This window comes from Cervus canadensis, chromosome 29, assembly GCF_019320065.1.
Source record: "Cervus canadensis isolate Bull #8, Minnesota chromosome 29, ASM1932006v1, whole genome shotgun sequence".
NCBI classification, from domain to species: Eukaryota; Metazoa; Chordata; class Mammalia; order Artiodactyla; family Cervidae; genus Cervus; species Cervus canadensis.
In genome coordinates, this window is record NC_057414.1 from 35,522,289 (window position 1) to 35,540,427 (window position 18,139).

An 18,139-nucleotide genomic window follows, 5' to 3' on the forward strand; every position below is an offset into this window, starting at 1 on the left:
TTCAGAGAACACACTTGAAGTCCGATATCTCCGAGCTTCTTTCCTTACTAGGTGGTGCCTTGGGGATATAAAACCCTAGGACAGGTAGCTTGGGCTCCCTCACTAGGTGTAGAAGCCTTAAGGAAGAAAGTTGTCAGGCTAAGATCATCAAAGAAGAGGGAAGGGAAAGAGCGAGATTGAGAAAGAGAGAACTGATGACTTCTGATTTCTTGGGTCCAGTCACTGAGATCTTTGTATTTGCTCTGATTCTTGTGTCCTGGATTCCCAGAATCATTTCAATGAGTCTCCCTTTTCCTTGAAGCCAGTTGGAGTTGGGCTCCTCTCAATTTTGATTCAGACTTGGTTCTAGATCCTTCACTCCCAAACAGAGAGGCACCCATTTGTTTCAGCACCATTATGAGTGAAACCCTTCATTCTTTACTGAGAACAGGGTGTGTAGACCACCAAATGCAGTTTATCACCATCCTGGGCAGGAGTGTCCTAAGTGTGAGTGAGTGTGTGTTAGGAGTGGCCTTACTGATTCCTGAATCACTCCAAGCGTTTACACTGCCTGTGCCAGGCCAATCCTGTCATTTCCTCGATCATAAACCGAGAAGTACTGCCTCAGGAAGACGACACCCACGATCCAGGTCTCTGTAGATGTACTCTCTGGGTCTGCTTCAAGGTTGATATAGCAGATGCCGCTAGAATCCTGGGGGAGTCAGAGACACGTCAGTCAGCCTGAGTCCTTATCAGCAACTCCCCCCAATATCCAGACCGAGCACCGTTCTTGGTTTTATTTCCCTCTTTTGTTAAGTATCAAGTGATTTGTGAGCTTCAGGGCATGTGAGAGTTCATCCAAAACCAAAAAGGGCCCATACATGTGGCTGCCATGAGAAGGGTGTGGTGAGTGGACGACTGGGAGTTCAGGAAACAGTGGAATGATAAACAACAAAGTCCTACTGTAGAGAGTAAGGAGCTATATTCAATATCCAGTGATAAACCACATGAAAGAGAATACGAAAAATAATATGTATTTTTATGTGTATAACTGAGTCACATTGCTGTGCAGCAGAACTTAAGGTGACACTGAAGATCAGCCACACTTCAATACAATTTTGAGAAAAGAACAAGAGTGGCCCCTGGTTCTCCTCACTCCCTGTTTCTTTCCTCCTGACTCCTGCTCCTTGTTTTCTCTACAGAGAATGCAGGTTCTCCTCTGGCATCCCCCAAATCCAAACTTTATTAAAAAACTTTATTTTGTATTGGAATATACCTGATTAACAATATTCTGAGTTTCAGATGGACAGTAAACGGACTCAATTGTATCTATCTATGTATCCTGCTCCCAAATATACCTCTCCCATCCAGGCTATCATATAACTGAGTGGAGTTCCCTGTGCTACACAGTAACTCATTATTGGTTATCCATCTTAAATATAGCAGTGCCTACAACACAATCTTGAAAACTTAACTCAGGAACTCTGGGAAGCCTCCTTCTGCCCACACTCACCCTCTTTGGCCATCCAGGCTTGATTGGGTAACTTACTCTGGTTTCCGATTCCCACTGGTCAGTCAGTAGCCCTCATCATCACTAGTAAGTCCCCAGTGCCCCAGTGCAGAGCACCTTGGGATGCCATTTGCATGGAATCCAGTGCAGTGTTGCCTAGAACCAAGCAACCCTCCATATGGTTCCATGAGTTTGTGGTTTTAGAACTCCTGAGATTCCCTCTGTTCCTCAAAGACTTCTTTGAATCCATCAGCCTGCTATGTACTCCCACAGGGAGCTGACATGAAGCCTCCACCCTGTGCCGAGGTGAGCATTCACTGTGCACCCTTTATTCACCTTAGTATCCAACATCCCCACAGAGGGGTCAGGTATCCCAATTCACAAAGGGGGCACCAGGCCAGAGCAAGGGGAAGAAGCAGCCGAGATCTAGGCTGACCATGTAATTTATCATCCAAAGCAGGAAAACTTTGAGAAGGGAAGGGAGACTGTTAAATTATGATGGGACATCACACTGGGATTGTCCCCAGCCATTCTACTTGTAACTTGGCCTATTTTAGGGACTACTAGAGCTGACTTTCATGTTCATGCACCTAAGTTTTCAGACTGAACTGAAGCTCTCTGAGGACTGAGGGCCTCAGTGTTCCCCTCGCCTTGTGACTCCCACCATGCCAGCATGATGTGGCGTGTCCACATTTATTTCAGGATGATCAGTGTCCCAGACGGCCCTTTACTCTCAGGTAGTTGGTTCTGTGGGAGGCACTGGCCCAGCCACAAGGCTCAGAGCATCTGCAATGGTGTAACATGGCCTGCAGATGTCGCCCTCTTCCCAGCAGCAGCCCAGGGATTCCTGCAAGCTCCAGTTTGAGAACCAACCCTCAGTATTGTCCCCTCACCTTGATGGTGTAGGCTTGAGCTGGCACTGGGTAATTGATGCCGTTGATGGTGAAGTCAATAGAGGGCAGTGTATTGACCGCAGAACATGAAACATAGTGCTATTAGAGAGAGAGGGAGAGAGGTTGGCCCTGGAGATCTTTGTTGTGTGTGGATACTGGGAGTTACCCTGGGGCATGACCTTTCACCTCGGAACCCCGTGGCTTGGCACCGAGGAACCTCAGGATCTTATTGACCAGTCTTCTTGGGCCAATGATCGATGACTCCCCAGTGTCCACAAGGGCCTCACAGCCGCCATAACAAGCAACAATCTGTCCTTCCATGGAGATGCTGAGAGACAGTGGAACAATGTAGGCATTGAGGTCACTCTGAGTCTCCCCAGAGCTGCTCCCTTCTTGACTGTCTCCTAAACAGCCCTTTGTCTCTTGCCCTGACTCTCTTCATCTGCTCTCCACACGGTACATCCCTTGAAATGCTTGAATGCAGTATTTGAATACACCAGGATCTTTTGTACCTTGAAACAAGCTGGCCTTCCTTCCTGGAAGACTCCCCTCCCCTTTGAATAGCAAATGACTTCTCATCTTCCAGATTCCAGCTTAATTGTCATGGATTCAGGGAAGTCTTTCCTGCGGTGTTTATCAGTCTCCTGTCTTTGTCACTCTCTGTAGACCCTTCCCCACGACTAGCATGTACCAAAGTCACAATTCACTAAGTGTGTGTGTCATTTCTGTGCATCTGCCTTCTTAGATGTGAGGGCGAGTTTTATTCTCACTGCCTCCCTGAAGTGCCTGGCACACAGTGGATGCCCAGTGTGTATCTGTTCCATGAGTGAATGAAGACTGTGAAAATAATGAGGAGCATCTAGAGAGCTGTATCTGGTAGGGAACAAATAATGGGTGGAACACAGAGTGAAGATGGAGATTCACGGGGGCAGCAGATTCCCATAGTAGGGGGAGAGAGGGGCTCCTCTGGGGGAGGGAGTCTCCCATCACTGCTCCTACAACCAGCTCAGACCCTGAGATCCTGGCCAGGAAATACATGACTAGCCCAGGGAAACTCCAAAGGACAGGTCAGCTTTTGTCTGAGGGTATCACACAGAATCCTATCAGTTATTGCCTCTTGTCCTCAGGTCACTTCTGGATCCCACCTTTCTGATTGTCTCAGTTATAGCCCCTGCCCCACTCTGTGCCCAGGGATGTGGGGTGTCTTTTTTATTAGTTGCTTTCACGTCTTATGACTGCAGCCAACCTCTCTCCACTGCTGGGTAGCTTCTCCATAAGGAGACCAGTTTTCCCCATTTGCTAAGGACTTTCCCTGTTTGTAAACTGAGACTTATCTGTACTGAGAACTTCCTTGGTCCAAGGTAGCCATGGACAGTTGGTCATCTTATCATACTGCTGTCCAGGCTGGTGAAATCCTCCCTGATCCTGTTCACCACACTGCAGAGTCCTCTGACCATGCTCCCCGCCTCACAGGTCAGTGGGTGCAAGGCTCTCCCAGCTGCACAGACCTCTCTGGACCCAGTGAGGATCCTGGTCAGAGCCCTGGTCAGGAGGCCTGGGGATTATGAACTCATGGGCTGTTTGTGTATCTATGTGCTTGTGTGTTTGTTTGTATGTGTCTCTGTGTGTGCTTCTGTGTCTCTGACTTGCTATGCATGTTTATATGTGTCTCTGTGTATGTGTATATGTGTCTGCTTGTGTGTTTCCATGTGTCTGTGTGTCTGTCTGTGTCATTGTGAGTGGTATATATGTTTGTGTGACTATGTGTCTCAGAATCCATTTGTGAGTGTCTGCCTGTGTCCATGTGCAGATGTGGAGCATCCCTTGTGCTGCCGCTCAGAGGGAGAGGCTTACCGGTTCATGCGGACACGCCAGTCGCCCGGTTGGATCAACGGTACCCAGTTGAGCGCTCCCTGGTAGTAGGATTTATCTATCCCACCAAACATCACCACACTGCCCTCCGACTTGCTCCTGTAGAGAGACGACAGCAGGGGGATCCTTGGAGGATGATAACAACAGTACTGTCTGAGAGCTTTGCTTCTCCACCCATCAAGGCCCTAATAAGGTCCTCATTGACGGATGCAGAAATTGAGACTAGGAGTGACTGAGAACCAGACTGAAGTCGGTTACTCGCTAATGAGTGGCACAGAGGAGGTTGGAAGCTGAGTCACCTGGCTGGGCTCTACCCATTATATCTTCTGAAGATGCCCTGGACCTCCTGTGACCTGAGAGATTAGACACCCTCAGAGGACAGGGTGCTGAAGCATTTTGGCTTTCCCCTTGTCCACTTTGTCATTTTTCTGGAAAATCAAGGCCTGGGAGTGCTAAGGGTGTGGGATCAGGTCACCCAGAGTTGGCTCCACTAGCCTGTGACCTCTACTGTCCAAAGGGCCCCACACTCAGAAGGGACCCCACAACTGCTCTCCCTTCTTGAAATGCCTAACGTTTCTTGAACAAGGGTCCTACACTTTTTGTGTGTGTTCTACAATTTTGTTTTTCACTGGCTTTTGCAAATTGGGTAGCTGGTACTGGGCTCACAGTGAAATGCTAATGAGGAAGGAAAGCTATCCACCATCATTCTCCTTCCTTATCAAATTCATAAAGAAATCCTAATGCCTTTTCCTTCCACTTGTTTCCTGTTGCCTCTCATTAGTCTTCCTCCTGACTCATCTCCCTAGACCAAGTTACTGATCTTGAGCCCAGAAGCAGGGTTAAGTTCCAATAAATCGTTATTTCTAAAAGCAGGTGGTGAAGCCAGGTAGGGGCCTGGGGCCATAGTTACCTTGGCTTAGATTATCTTTCAGGATATTTCTTTATCAAGTGTTCTATACATTTCATGCAACTGAAATTAATTTGCTAATTTGGAGAAACTGATTGTCCATCCCAGACTTACTTGCTCAAGTAGAAGGCAAAAACCGGCTCAGAAATGGCACCTTGATTCTTCAGGTTGTCAAAGATGGGGATGCCTCCAGTGAAAGATAAGTTGGGGTAGTTCAAGCCCAAGACTCCATCAAAAGGCATTCCCTCAAACCCGGATTGCTCCACGCTTAAACCAAACGGCTGGTCAGTACTTACAAGGTCCCCAATCTGTGGGAGAGAAGAGTGATCCCATTCACAGATACATGAAGTGAGGCTAGGACTGGGCTGGGATGCATTGCCATTAGATCCTCAGAGAAGAATTGAGGCTGGGCTGTGTCTTCTGTGGACCTCACACAGTTAGACCAAACTGGGAGGGGAATTTGGGTTCCATTTGAGAGAGGCTGTGAATTTTAAAACATCTGCCTCTGTGAAAGACACCACCTGAGTGAGTCAAATTGGCCTCGTGGCTTCTGTACAGGTGGGACAACCAAGAGTCAGGCCAGGACCCATTGGTGTCCCGTTGTGGACAAAATGAGCCAAGAGCAAGGTAGCCTTCTCTTTGGCATCACTGTGACCTAATGCCAGGAATGGACTGCTTTCTCTGTAAGGTACTGTGGATTCTGCATCTGTCCAGGAAGACAGAAGCCAAAAACACAATCTTGCTTGCAGGGATCTATGAAATGACTGCCTGGGGATTCACTTTTGGGGATATGTGTGTCTTTGTGTGAGTGTGTATGAGAGAGAAAGAGAGAGGGGGGAACTACTCAAGTACTTTGGGGGAGTCAGGCCTTAAGTTTTGTTGGACTCTCAAAGGCCCTCTAGAGTGAGAGCTCATTTATGAGGCCCCCTAACTTCTCAGGCCTCCAGCTTCCCAGTCTGGATACCTGAAGCCCTTGATTGCCCCGAGGGTCCCCAGATCAGTTTTATCCTTTCCCCAAACACCCCACAGCATCTTCAGTCCTGAAAATTCAGCTGAGCTCCACTGTTTACCACATGCTTGTGCTCAGCAAGGCCCTTGCTGTCTGCACCTCAGTTTCCTCATGTCACATGAGCTAATCAGAGAAACTGCTGTGTGGGGTTGTCAGAACTAAACCAGTTATCACCTGAAAGTGCCTGGAACAATCGGAAAATATAAAAGTGGGTGCATTTTCCCCCTCTTCTCGCTCCCAGCAAAATGAACCTTGAACGGCTCGTGGACAGAGAAGCTGCAAGTCCCCATCTCAAGCCACTCTCTGGGTTAGCTAATCTGTGTGCTCGTGTTTCACCACAGGAACTGCCTCCCCATGGAATGGATCCTGTGGGTAAGACGGCGATTATCTATGGGAGTTAGGTTAGGAAGTGTCCTGCCAGAAGGTCCTGCATCTGTTTTGCAAGCAGTGGTCACTCCATAGCCAGTCCTGACTCAGCATTTGTTACACTGTTACCCGAACGGTGTCACGACCAACAACTCCGTTCATCCTCCCACGACCGTATTCAATGCTGAAGATCTGTCTGATAGGCCGGTAGGTGGAAGACTCATTATGTCTGAACATAACATGTGAGGCTGCAGACACAAGAGATAAGTGTCATCAGGTGCCAAGGGTGCAAATCAGGGTGGCAGGACAAGGGAAAGATGGTCCGGGTAAGGGGTGTCTGTACTCACAACAGTTTGGGCTGGTGCAAAGGATGGAGGGCACCCACAAGTCAGATGAGCCTGTGTCAAAGACAACCTGGAATTCCTGAGGGGGTGTTCCAATGGTGATGTTACCCACATAGACCATCTACAGGGACAAGGAGTGAGTGGGTTAGTGTAGATCTGGCTATCCTATATTCCCACACTCATGCCTCCCTCTGGATGTCACATATCTCTTGAGATCACTTTCTAACCACTGTGCAGCTCACTGACGTTGGTCCCAGAGGTGCCTGCATTTGATATATTTTTCCTGTGCTGCATGGTATGCAGGATATTGACTCTATGACCAGGCGTTGAAGTGGTACTTCCTGCATTGGAAGCAGAGAGTCATAACCACTGGACATCCAGGACCACTAGACACCCAGGGAAGTCCTGGTGCCTTCATTTGAGAAACTCTGTAGTCTCCTCCAACCCAGCCTTAACACCCCCTTCTCCAGGACATCCTTCTTGATCAACCTCAGCCACTCCCTCTAAACTCACCACATCCAATCAACACCACAGAGGTGACTTTCATTTGACATGTATTTACTAATATGCCTATCTCTCAGGCCGGCATGAGTATCCTTAAAGGCAAATTAAGCCATTTTTCTACTCTAAAAACAGTAACCACAGTGTTAGATACTTAAGGCTTCACACGGAATATGGGTTCAGTATCTTATTACAGCTTTGGTTCTTGCTTTTGTGGAAACTGATTTCCTCGGCCTGGGGATACACAATTGCCTTGCCGTTGGTTCTACCAAATGATCAGTGACGGTTCACTCTTCATCTGTAACTGACTGACTCACTTATTTCAGAAGGAACAATCTCCCTCAAACTAATGACACATCTTTGACACAGAAATGGATATATACCTGCCACCTGGTAATTGCCAGGCCCAGTCACAAAGACCAACAGTTGAGGATGAGAGTGTGTTCTCCTCTGGGTGGGGTCCGTATTTTCCAGTGTTTCTGCCTCCTGCAGGAACCCCAACCCCACATCCCACCTGGCACCTCCAGATGAGTCCTGGTGCTAGGCTAGAGCACCAGTGGGCGCTGTGGAGCACCATCCTCCCAAAATACTCACATCCTGGAAGTTTCTCAGGGGGTGAGTAGCTATATTTGAGCCAGGAGAAGAAGTCTGGTACAGTCTGTAAGCATGTTCCTTCAGGAAATTTTTCAGCATAGTTTTTTCACTGTGGGTTTTTCTCATGATCGTCACTCTTGTTAGAGGTATACTTTACCGAGCATTTGACAAAGAAAACGAAGAAGAAGCTACAATTAGCTGTCAGTGTTCAGGTATAACTGTCGTTGTAATGGCCCTGTGTATTTTCTAATCATTTTTATGAGGCACATTATTATCAGAATTTTATGCATATACCATGGTAAAGAGAGGTTTGATTACAGGTTCTGTCGTGCATTCTGGGATAAGCCATAGAACCATGTGGAGTCTCAGTCTCCCCCTCGGTAAAATGGCAGAATGTAGCAATACAAACCCTCCAAATAGAATATCTTGGGGATAAGTGAAGTGATGGATATATGGTATCTGATAAATAGGAAGTCTCAACAATGACACGTATTAGCATTGCTGTTGCCATCCCTCTGTATCCTTCTCATAGAACCTCAAGGAAGAGGTAGAAGGAGTACTCTTATGCTCTTTTACAAGGGAGCAATTTGAAATGCAAGAGGTTACTGAGTTGGCTGTGGTCACACTGCTTGTCAGATAAAATTGTATATAAAACAGTGTATCATTCTCCAAGTTGAAAGAGAAGAGGGAGTTGAAAGAAGAATCCAGGAGATAGGGAATAAATAATGGAAATTCAGAGGCTCAAGAAGGAAGGATGAGTCAAATGAAAAATTAAAAGAAAACAACACAGAGAGAAATACACTCACAGAGACTCCCAAAGAGTTGGAGAGGTAAATGATAGTGATACAGAGATGCAGACATAGACATATACACACTGAAGTAGACAGGGAACAAACAGGACATGTTGAATAAAATGTAGAAAAGTGCTATTCCACAGGACATCTGCATAGACTGTGCACTGAACAGTTGTAAGGAGTTGCATTTTCAATAGGTCATGACTGGACCCCAAGAGTTGTGCAACCATGCAAATCTACACCAAGACCCTTGGGATCCACAGTTCCTAAAGCAAGGTACTTATCAAAAAGTATGGGTTGAACTTTAAGACTGTCAGGGAAATATTCATTCCCATCTAAACCTGATGGCTGGAAGAATAATCAGATGAAAAGAAAAATCCGAGAAAGGAAGATGATGCATCTTACAGTCCCCATACTTACTTGACTATGCACTCTGAGAAGGCCACCAGCCCGAGGAGCACAAGCCACTTCATGCTTCTTTCCTGGCTCCAAGTACTCAGGGAAGTTTGGGTTCATAGCATGTAGTGGTGACCGGGAGAGCCTAGTCATATATGCTCTGACATGCCATAGATTTCCCTTTTACGCCACTAATAGATCTGATAAAAACACAAAGCTTTCGATAAAATCTTTACCTTCCTCAGTGTCCTTGGTGAGTGGACTTTGAAGCTTCTCAGAATACAGACAATTCAACTGTAATCTCTTCCTTGAATCTTGGCTGGAAAATCTAACTGATCTGCATGGACATCTAAAGAGACAGAAAACATTGCTTACTTGGAGATAAAACTGCTAAGAACATCATGAAAATGGTAACTAGGGGCAATACTCGACATTCATGGTTTCATGTCATCTTCTTAGTCACTTCATGAGATATGCATTGCTGTCTTTGTTGGAGAGGAGATTGCTAGGAGGATATGTTGTCAAATGGCAGTGAAGACTTCAGGGACAGCCCAGGGACCCACAACTGGCATTAGCTAGTGGGTCTAATGACAAGGATCAGGGGCACCTCTGATGTCAGTCTGCATCAAAGTTTAGGGTAGAGTAGTAGCTCAATTGCATGGGTTTCAGTATTGGAAAAAATTTCATATGTATCCGCAAGATATTTTATATCATCCAACAAATGTACAAGGAAGAATTGTGTGCTGGGTTCTGGGTTAAAGTCAAAGATGATCAAGACAGAAGTAGTCTTTATCTTAAGAAAACCAGCAGTCCAGTTCTCACAAACTCATGGCCCCAGGAGGCAAGAGAAATAATAGTATGACTAGGTGGCCATGCTGGACCCTGACCCCTGGGATCAGCCTTTCATCCACTTCAACCATGCTGGAAAGCAGGCCGGTGGGCCATGTTTTCAAGAGAATCAGAAGTTTGGATATTTATGCACAATCTACTGATTTTAATATTAGCAACTAATTTTTTCCCCCCCAAAAACAGTGGGAACAAAATCTCCACAATGATGTGCTGGAATCAACCTTTAGTTTCTGCAGGTTTTTTTTTCTAGCCTAGACTTGGGAGTGCAGTGGGGACAGAGAGGAATTTAATTCAAGTTGGTTGATTTACAAAGAGACTGAATGCATACTGAACATGTTTGTTTCCTTTCTATTTATAAAGAACGATCACTGGGGACATAGAAACCAACCAATTTAACTGCTGAAGATACATTGATACATTTCTGATATAATTTCTCCCATAGGGTCTATACCATGAAACATTTTGTCTGCCAAAGCAAACATACAAAAAAATAATTTTGAAAGGTCTTCCCAATCAAAGAAGACAAATCAGCTGTGGCAGCCAAAGTAAAGACAATCGTGTTTAATGACTCATCCAGGACTCCCAGGGCCTATTCAGCATGAGATCTATCCAGGCCTGTCCCTTGAATACAACAGGAGCCTCTCCTGTTGCCAGGTGTATGTAGGTGGGTCACTGGGTCTTAATCCTCATCTTTGCATATTGTTTAAATTCAGGTTTCCTGGTCAGATTCCAACAGGGGGAATAGGACGTCACTGACAAATGACACATGTGTATGCCCTTTGAACTATGGTCTTGGAGAAGACTTTTTATTTTCATTTATATTTATAAGTTGGAGGCTAATTACTTTACAATATTGTAGTGGTTTTTGCCATACATTGACATGAATCAGCCATGGATTTACATGTATTTCACATCCTGATCCCCCCTCTCACCTGTCTCCCAACCCATTCGCTCTGGGTTTTCCCAGTGCACCAGCCCAAAGCACTTGCCTCATGCATCCCACCTGGGCTGGTGATCTGTTTCACCCTTGATAATATACATGTTTCAATACTGTTCTCTCAAAACATCACACCCTTGCCTTCTCCCACAGAGTCCAAAAGTCCATTCTGTACATCTGCTTCTCTTTTTCTGTTTTGCATATAGGGTTATCATTACCATCTTTCTAAATTCCATATATATGTGTTAGTATACTGTATTGGTGTTTATCTTTCTGGCTTATTTCACTCTGTATAATGGGCTCCAGTTTCATCCATCTCATTAGAACTGATTCAAATGAATTCTTTTTAATGGCGGAGTAATATTCCATGGTGTATATGTACCACAGCTTCCTTATCCATTCGTCTGCTGATGGACATCTAGGTTGCTTCCATGTCCTGGCTATTATAAACAGTGCTGCAATGAACATTGGGGTACACGTGTCTCTTTCAGATCTGGTTTCCTTAGTGAGTATGCCCAGAATTGGGAATGCTGGGTCATATGGCAGTTCTATTTCCAGATTTTTAAGAAATCTCCACACTGTTTTCCATAGCGGCTGTACTAGTTTGCACTCCCACGCAACAGTGCAAGAAGGTTCCCTTTTCTCCACACCCTCTCCAGCATTTATTGCTTGTAGACTTTTGAATAGCAGCCATCCTGACTGGCATGTAATGGTACCTCATTGTGGTTTTGATTTGCATTTCTCTGGTAATGAGTGATGTTAAACATCTTTTCATGTGTTTGTTAGCCATCTGTATGTCTTCTTTGGAGAAATGTCTGTTTAGTTCTTTGGCCCATTTTTTGATTGGGTCATTTATTTTTCTGGAATTGTGCTGCAGGCATGGCTCGTATATTTTTGGGATTAATCCTTTGTCTTTTTCTTCGTTTGCTATTATTTTCTCCCATTCTGAAGACTGTCTTTTCACCTTGCATATAATTTCCTTTGTTGTGCCAAAGCTTTTACGTTTCATTAGTCCCATTTGTTTATTTTTGCTTTTATTTCCTATATTCTGGGAGTTGGGTCATAGAGGATCCTGCTGTGATTTATGTCAGATAGAGTTTTGCCTATGTTCTTCTCTAGGAGTTTTATAGTTTCTGATCTTACATTTAGATCTTTAATCCATTTTGTGTTTAGTTTTGTGTATGGTGTTAGAAGGTGTTCTAGTTTCATTCTTTACAGGTGGTTGACCACTTTTCCCAGTACCACTTGTTAAAGAGGTAGTCTTTTTTCCATTGTACATCGTTGCCTCCTTTGTCAAATATAAGGTGTCCATAGGTATGTGGATTTACCTCTGGGCTTTCTATTTTGTTCTATTGATCTATATTTCTGTCTTTGTGCCAGTACCATACTGTCTTGATGACTGTGGCTTTGTAGTAGAGCCTGAAGTCAGGCAGGTTGATTCCTCCAGTTCCATTCTTCTTTCTCAGAATTGCTTTGACTATTGGAGGTTTTTTCTATTTCCATACAAATTATGAAATCATTTGTTCTAGTTCTGTGAAAAATACCGTTGGTAGCTTGATAGGGATTGCATTGAATCTATACATTGCTTTGGGTAGTATAGTCACTTTGACAATATTGATTCTTCCAATCCATGAACAAGGTACATTTCTCCATCTGTTTTTGTCCTCTTTTATTTCTTTCATCAGTGTTTCATAGTTTTCTATATATAGGTCTTTCATTTCTTTAGGTAGATATACTCCTAAGTATTTTATTCTTTTTGTTGCAATGGTGAATGGTATTGCTTCCTTAATTTCTCTTTCTGTTTTCTCATTGTTAGTGTATAGGTATGCAAGGGATTTCTCTGTGTTAATTTTATGTCCTGCAACATTACTGTATTCATTGATTAGCTCTAGTAATTTTCTGGTAGAGTCTTTAGGGTTTTCTATGTAGAGGGTCCTATCGTCTGCAAACAGTGAGAGTTTTACTTCTTCTTTTCCTATCTGGATTCCTTTTACTTCTTTTTCTGCTCTGATTGCTGTGGCCAACAGTTCCAAAACTATGTTGAATATTACTGGTGAGAGTGGGCACCCTTGTCTTGTTCCTGACTTTAAGTGAAATGCTTTCAATTTTTCACCATTGAGGATAATGTTTCCTGTGGGTTTGTCATATATAGCTTTTATTATGTTGAGGTATGTTCCTTCTTTTCCTGCTTTCTGGACAGTTTTTATCAAAAATGGATGTTGAATTTTGTCAAAGGCTTTTTCTGCATCTCTTGAGATAATCACATTATTTTTATCTTTCAGACTGTTAATGTGGTGTATTACATTGATTGATTTGTGGATATTAAAGAATCCTTGCATCCCTGGGATAAAGCCCACTTGGTCATGATGTATGATTTTTTTAATATGTTGTTGGATTCTGTTTGCTAGAATTTTGTTAAGAAGTTTTGCATCTGTGATCATCAGTGTTATTGGCCTGTAGTTTTCTTTTTTTGTGGCATCTTTACTTGGTTTTGGTATTAGGGTGATGGCGTCCTCATAGAATGAGTTTGGAAGTTTGCCTTCTGCAATTTTCTGGAAGAGTTTGCGTAAGATATGTGTTAGCTCTTCTCTAAATTTTTGGTAGAATTCAGCTGTGAAGCTCTCTGGTTCTGGGGTTCTGTTTGCTGGAAGATTTCTGATTACAGTTTTGATGTCTGTGCTTATGATGGGTCTGTTAAGATTGAGGAGCAATAGAGGACTTTAAAAAAAATAAAGAAAAAAATTTTTTAATTAAAAGTAATTATAATATTTAAAGTATATCTAGGAATTTCTCTGGAGTGTTACAGCAGTGTGTGTTAAGTTCAGTTTCAGATAGCTCCTTGTTCCAGCTTCCACTTCTGAATATCTATAGGCCCCTTCCAGTGTAGTCAGTGTTAACTACAGGGAGTTTAATCCATTGTACCTGTCACTTCTGAGGCGGTTCCCTTTGTTCATTTGGCTTCTGTTTGCAGGTCTCTTCAGTGCCTAATTTTCACCCTGACACAAGTGGGCGGAGGTGGTCTCTTGTTTAGGTTCCCTAGTTCAGTTGTGCTGTGGGGAGGGAGGGGCACTGCAGACAAGTATCACTGGCTTGTGTGGGGAGTACTCGCAGTGTTCCGGCCACACTGGGTTTGCCCCTGCTCACGACATGTGTGCTTTCCCTGTCTACACTGCCCAGGCTCCAGTCTGCTCTTCAGGGAGCAGAACCTGAGTTGCATGTACTTCCCAGGCCTAAGCCACTTAGGTTCAGGTTCTTGGGTAATCCACAAAGGCCCAGACTCCATTGGGCCTGCGTTTTGCGCCTTCCCTGTTGGAGCAGCTCAGACAACCAGGAGCTTGACGAGCTCACTCTACCTGTGTGTAGCGTGCCTTATTCCCTCTGCAGTCCCAGCCTCACTTTTCAGGCATGCTGGTAAGGTGCGCCTTTTGTCTCTTCTGGGGAGCTGATTTCTGACTGCGACCCTCCCAGCAGATGTCAACCATCCAGAATCTCAGGAAGTCTTTGGTTAGAGACTGGAATCTGTTTGCGGTTTGGTGGAGGATGCCGTCTCTGGGACCGAGTTTGCCCCTTTCCCCTCCCTCCTGCCTCCTGCCTCTGGTGGGGGATGGGCCAATCTGCAGCCAGCTAGCTCTTCTCTGGTATTCGCTCAGTCTTTTGTTGTGGGAACGGGTGAGTAGTGCCTAAGTTTAGGGCTTTTCCCAGGTTAATTCTCTCTCTCCTGCTATCCCACAGTTTAGTTGTTATCTCTTGTTAGCTCCCTCAGGTTGCCCTCAGGGTTTTCAGGCCCGGTCCTTACGCTAAGCAATGCCGCCACCCGCTACTCTCCGTTCAGCACCCACATGCTGGTGGCAGATGTGAGCGTCTGGAGTACTTTTCTGCTGGGTGTTGTTTTTAGGCATGCAAGCAGTGGGTTTTATTTATTTTTCCTCCTACTTAGGTTGCTTTCTGAGATTCAAAAACTTACTCCAGACCCACCAGTGAGAGGGTTTCCTGGTGTTTGGAAACTTCCTTTATTAAATCTCCCTTCCCAGGAGGGATCTCCATTCCCTACTCTATTGTTTCTCTTTTTATATTTTATATTTTGTCCTACCTCCTTTTGAAGACAACGGGCTGCTTTTCTGGCTGTCTGATGTCCTCTGCTAGTGATCAGAAGTTGTTTTGTGGAGTATGCTCAGCATTCAAATGATCTTTCGATGAATTTATGGGGGAGAAAGTGGTCTCCCCGTCCATTTCTTGTGCCATCTTAGCTCCTCCCCCCTGGAGAAGACTCTTGAGATTCCCTTGGACTGCAAGGAGATCAAACCAGTCCATCCTAAAGGAAATCAGTCCAGCATATTCACTGGAAGGACTGATGCTGAATTTGAACCTCCAATATTTTGCCCACATGTTGGGAAGCACTGACTCATTGGAAAAGACCCTGATGTAAGGAAAGATTGAAGGCAGGAGGAGAAGGGGAAGAAAGAGGATGAGATGGTTGGATGGCATCACCAACTTGATGGACATGAGTTTGAGCAAGCTCCGGGAGTTGGTGATGGATAGGGAAGCCTGGCATGCTGCAGTCCATGGCGTTGCAAACAGATGGACACGACTGAAGGACTGAACTGAACTGAACAAATTGAGAACAAACACTAATAAATCTAATTGAAACAAGTTGGTGACTAGATGGCTATAAAAACACGTTACTTAAGTGGCTTTAAAGTTCAGGCTTCTGACTACATTTAGAGTGGAATGTCTTCTAAGGAAAAACAAATATACTGCCCATGAAAATCAAAGACAAAGAAAACCAAAAGAAAAAAGAAGAAAGAAATCTGAAACTATATTCAAGAACTTCAGTTCAGTTCAGTCACTCAGTCGTGTCCAAATCTTTGTGAGCCCATGAACCGCAGCTCCCCAGGACTCCCTGTCCATCACCAACTAGTGGAGTCCACACACTCACATCCATTGAGTCGGTGATGCCATCCAACCATCTCATCCTCTATCATCCCCTTCTCCTCCTGCCCTCAATCTTTCCCAACATCAGGGTCTTTTCAAATGAGTCAGCTCGTTGCATGAGGTGGCCAGAGTATTGGAGTTTCAGCTTCAGCACCAGTCCTTCCAGTCAATATTCAGGACTGATTTCCTTTAGGATGGACTCGTTGGATCCCCTTGCAGTCCAAGGGACGCTCAAGAGTCTTCTCAAACACCACAGTTCAAAAGCATCAATTCTTCAGGTCTCAGCTTTCTTTATAGTCCAACTCTACATCCATACATGACCACTGGAAAAACCATAGCCTTGCCTAGATGGACCTTTGGTCACATAGTAATTTCTCTGCTTTTCAATATGCTGTCTAGGTTGGGCAAAACTTTCCTTCCAAGGTGTAAGTGTATTTTAATTTCATGGCTAAATCACCATCTGCAGTCATATTGGAGCCAATAAAAATAAAGTCAACCACTGTCTCCACTGTTTCCCCATCTATTTGCCATGAAGTGATGGGACCAGATGCCATGATCTTAGTTTTCTAAATTTTGAGCTTTAAGACAATGTTTTCACCCTACTCTTTCACCTTCATCAAGAGGTTCTTTAGCTCTTCCTCACTTTCTGCCATAAGGGTGGTGTCATCTGCACATCTGAGGTTATTGATATTTCTCTTGACAATCTTGAATCCAGCCTATGCTTCATCCAGCCCAGCATTTTCATGATGTACTCTGCATATAAGTTAAATAAGCAGGGTGACAATATACAGCCTTGATGTACTCCTTTCTTATTTGGAACCAGTCTGTTGCACCATGTCCAGTTCTAACTGTTGCTTCCTGACCTGCATACAGGTTTCCCAAGAGGCAAGTCAGGTGGTCTGATATTTCCATCTCTTTCAGAATTTTCCACATTTTATTGTGATCCACACAGCCAAGGCTTTGGCATAGTCAGTAAAGCAGAAGTATGTGTTTTTTTGGAATTCTTTTGCTTTTTTGATGATCCATTGGATGTTGGCGATATGATCTCTGGTTCCTTTGCCTTTTCTAAAACCAGCTTGAACATTGGAAGTTCATGGTTCACGTATTGCTGAAGGCTGGCTTGGAGAATTTTGAGCATTACTTTACTAGTGTGTGATATGAGTGCAATTGTGTGGTAGTTTGAGCATTCTGTGAGATTGCCTTTCTTTGTGATTGAAATGAAAACTATCTTTTCCAGTCCAGTGGCCACTGCTGAGTTTTCAAAAATTGCTGTTATATTGAGTGCAGCACTATAACAGCATAATCCTTCAGGATTTGAAATAGCTCAACTGGAATTCCAATACCTCCACTAGCTTTGTTCATAGTGATGCTTCCTAAGGCCCATTTGACTTCACATTTCAGGATGTCTGGCTCTAGGTGAGTAATCACACCATCATGATTACCTGGGTTGTGAAGATCTTTTTGTACAGTTCTTCTGTGTATTCTTGCCACCTCTTCGTAATATCTTCTGCTTCTGTTAGGGCCATATCACTTCTGTCCTTTATTGAGCTCATCTTTGCATGAAATATTCCCTTGGTATCTCTAGTTTCCTTGAAGAGATCTCTAGTCTTTCCCATTCTATTGTTTTCCTCTATTTCTTTGCATTGATCACCTATGAAGGCTTTCTTATCTCTCCTTGCTGTTCTTTCTTACTCTGCATTCACATGGGTATATCTTTCCTTTTCTGTTTTGCTTATTGTTTCCCTTCTTTCACAGCTATCTGTAAGGCCTGCTCAGACAGCCATTTTGCTTTTTTGCATTTCTTTTTCTTGGGGATGGTCTTGATTCCTGTCTCACGTATAATGTCAAGAACTTCTGTCCATAGTTCTTCAGGCAGTCTGTCTATTATATCTAGTCCCTTAAATCTATTCCTCACTTCCACTGTATAGTCATAAGGGATTTGATTTCAGTCATACCTGAATGGTCTATTGGTTTTTACCACTTTGTTCAATTTTAGTCTGAATTTGGCAATAAGGAGTTCATGATCTGAGCCACAGTCAGCTCCTGGTCTTGTCTTTGCTGACTCTATAGAGCTTCTCCATCTTTGGCTGCAAAGAATATAATCAATCTGATTTCGGTGTCGACCATCTGGTGATGTCCATGTGTAGAGTCTTCTCTTGTGTTTCTGCAAGAGGGTGTTTGCTATGACCAGTGCATTCTCTTGGCAGAACTCTAGTAGCCTTTGCCTGCTTCATTCTGTAATCCAAGGCCAAATTT

General features: G+C 44.2%; 1 protein-coding gene across 1 annotated transcript; it reads right to left on the reverse strand.

The window, feature by feature from the left end:
- Nucleotides 1-541: 541 nt before the first annotated feature.
- On the reverse strand, nucleotides 542-9,290 carry LOC122430829 (pregnancy-associated glycoprotein 1-like). Its single transcript, XM_043451702.1, has 9 exons — nucleotides 9,190-9,290; nucleotides 7,976-8,126; nucleotides 6,884-7,001; nucleotides 6,666-6,784; nucleotides 5,276-5,469; nucleotides 4,237-4,353; nucleotides 2,569-2,710; nucleotides 2,383-2,481; nucleotides 542-691 (listed from the first exon to the last, which is right to left on the reverse strand). Exons 1-9 carry the CDS (start codon nucleotides 9,240-9,242, stop codon nucleotides 542-544), a joined length of 1,143 nt encoding a protein of 380 aa, XP_043307637.1. The 5' UTR covers nucleotides 9,243-9,290.
- Nucleotides 9,291-18,139: the final 8,849 nt, after the last annotated feature.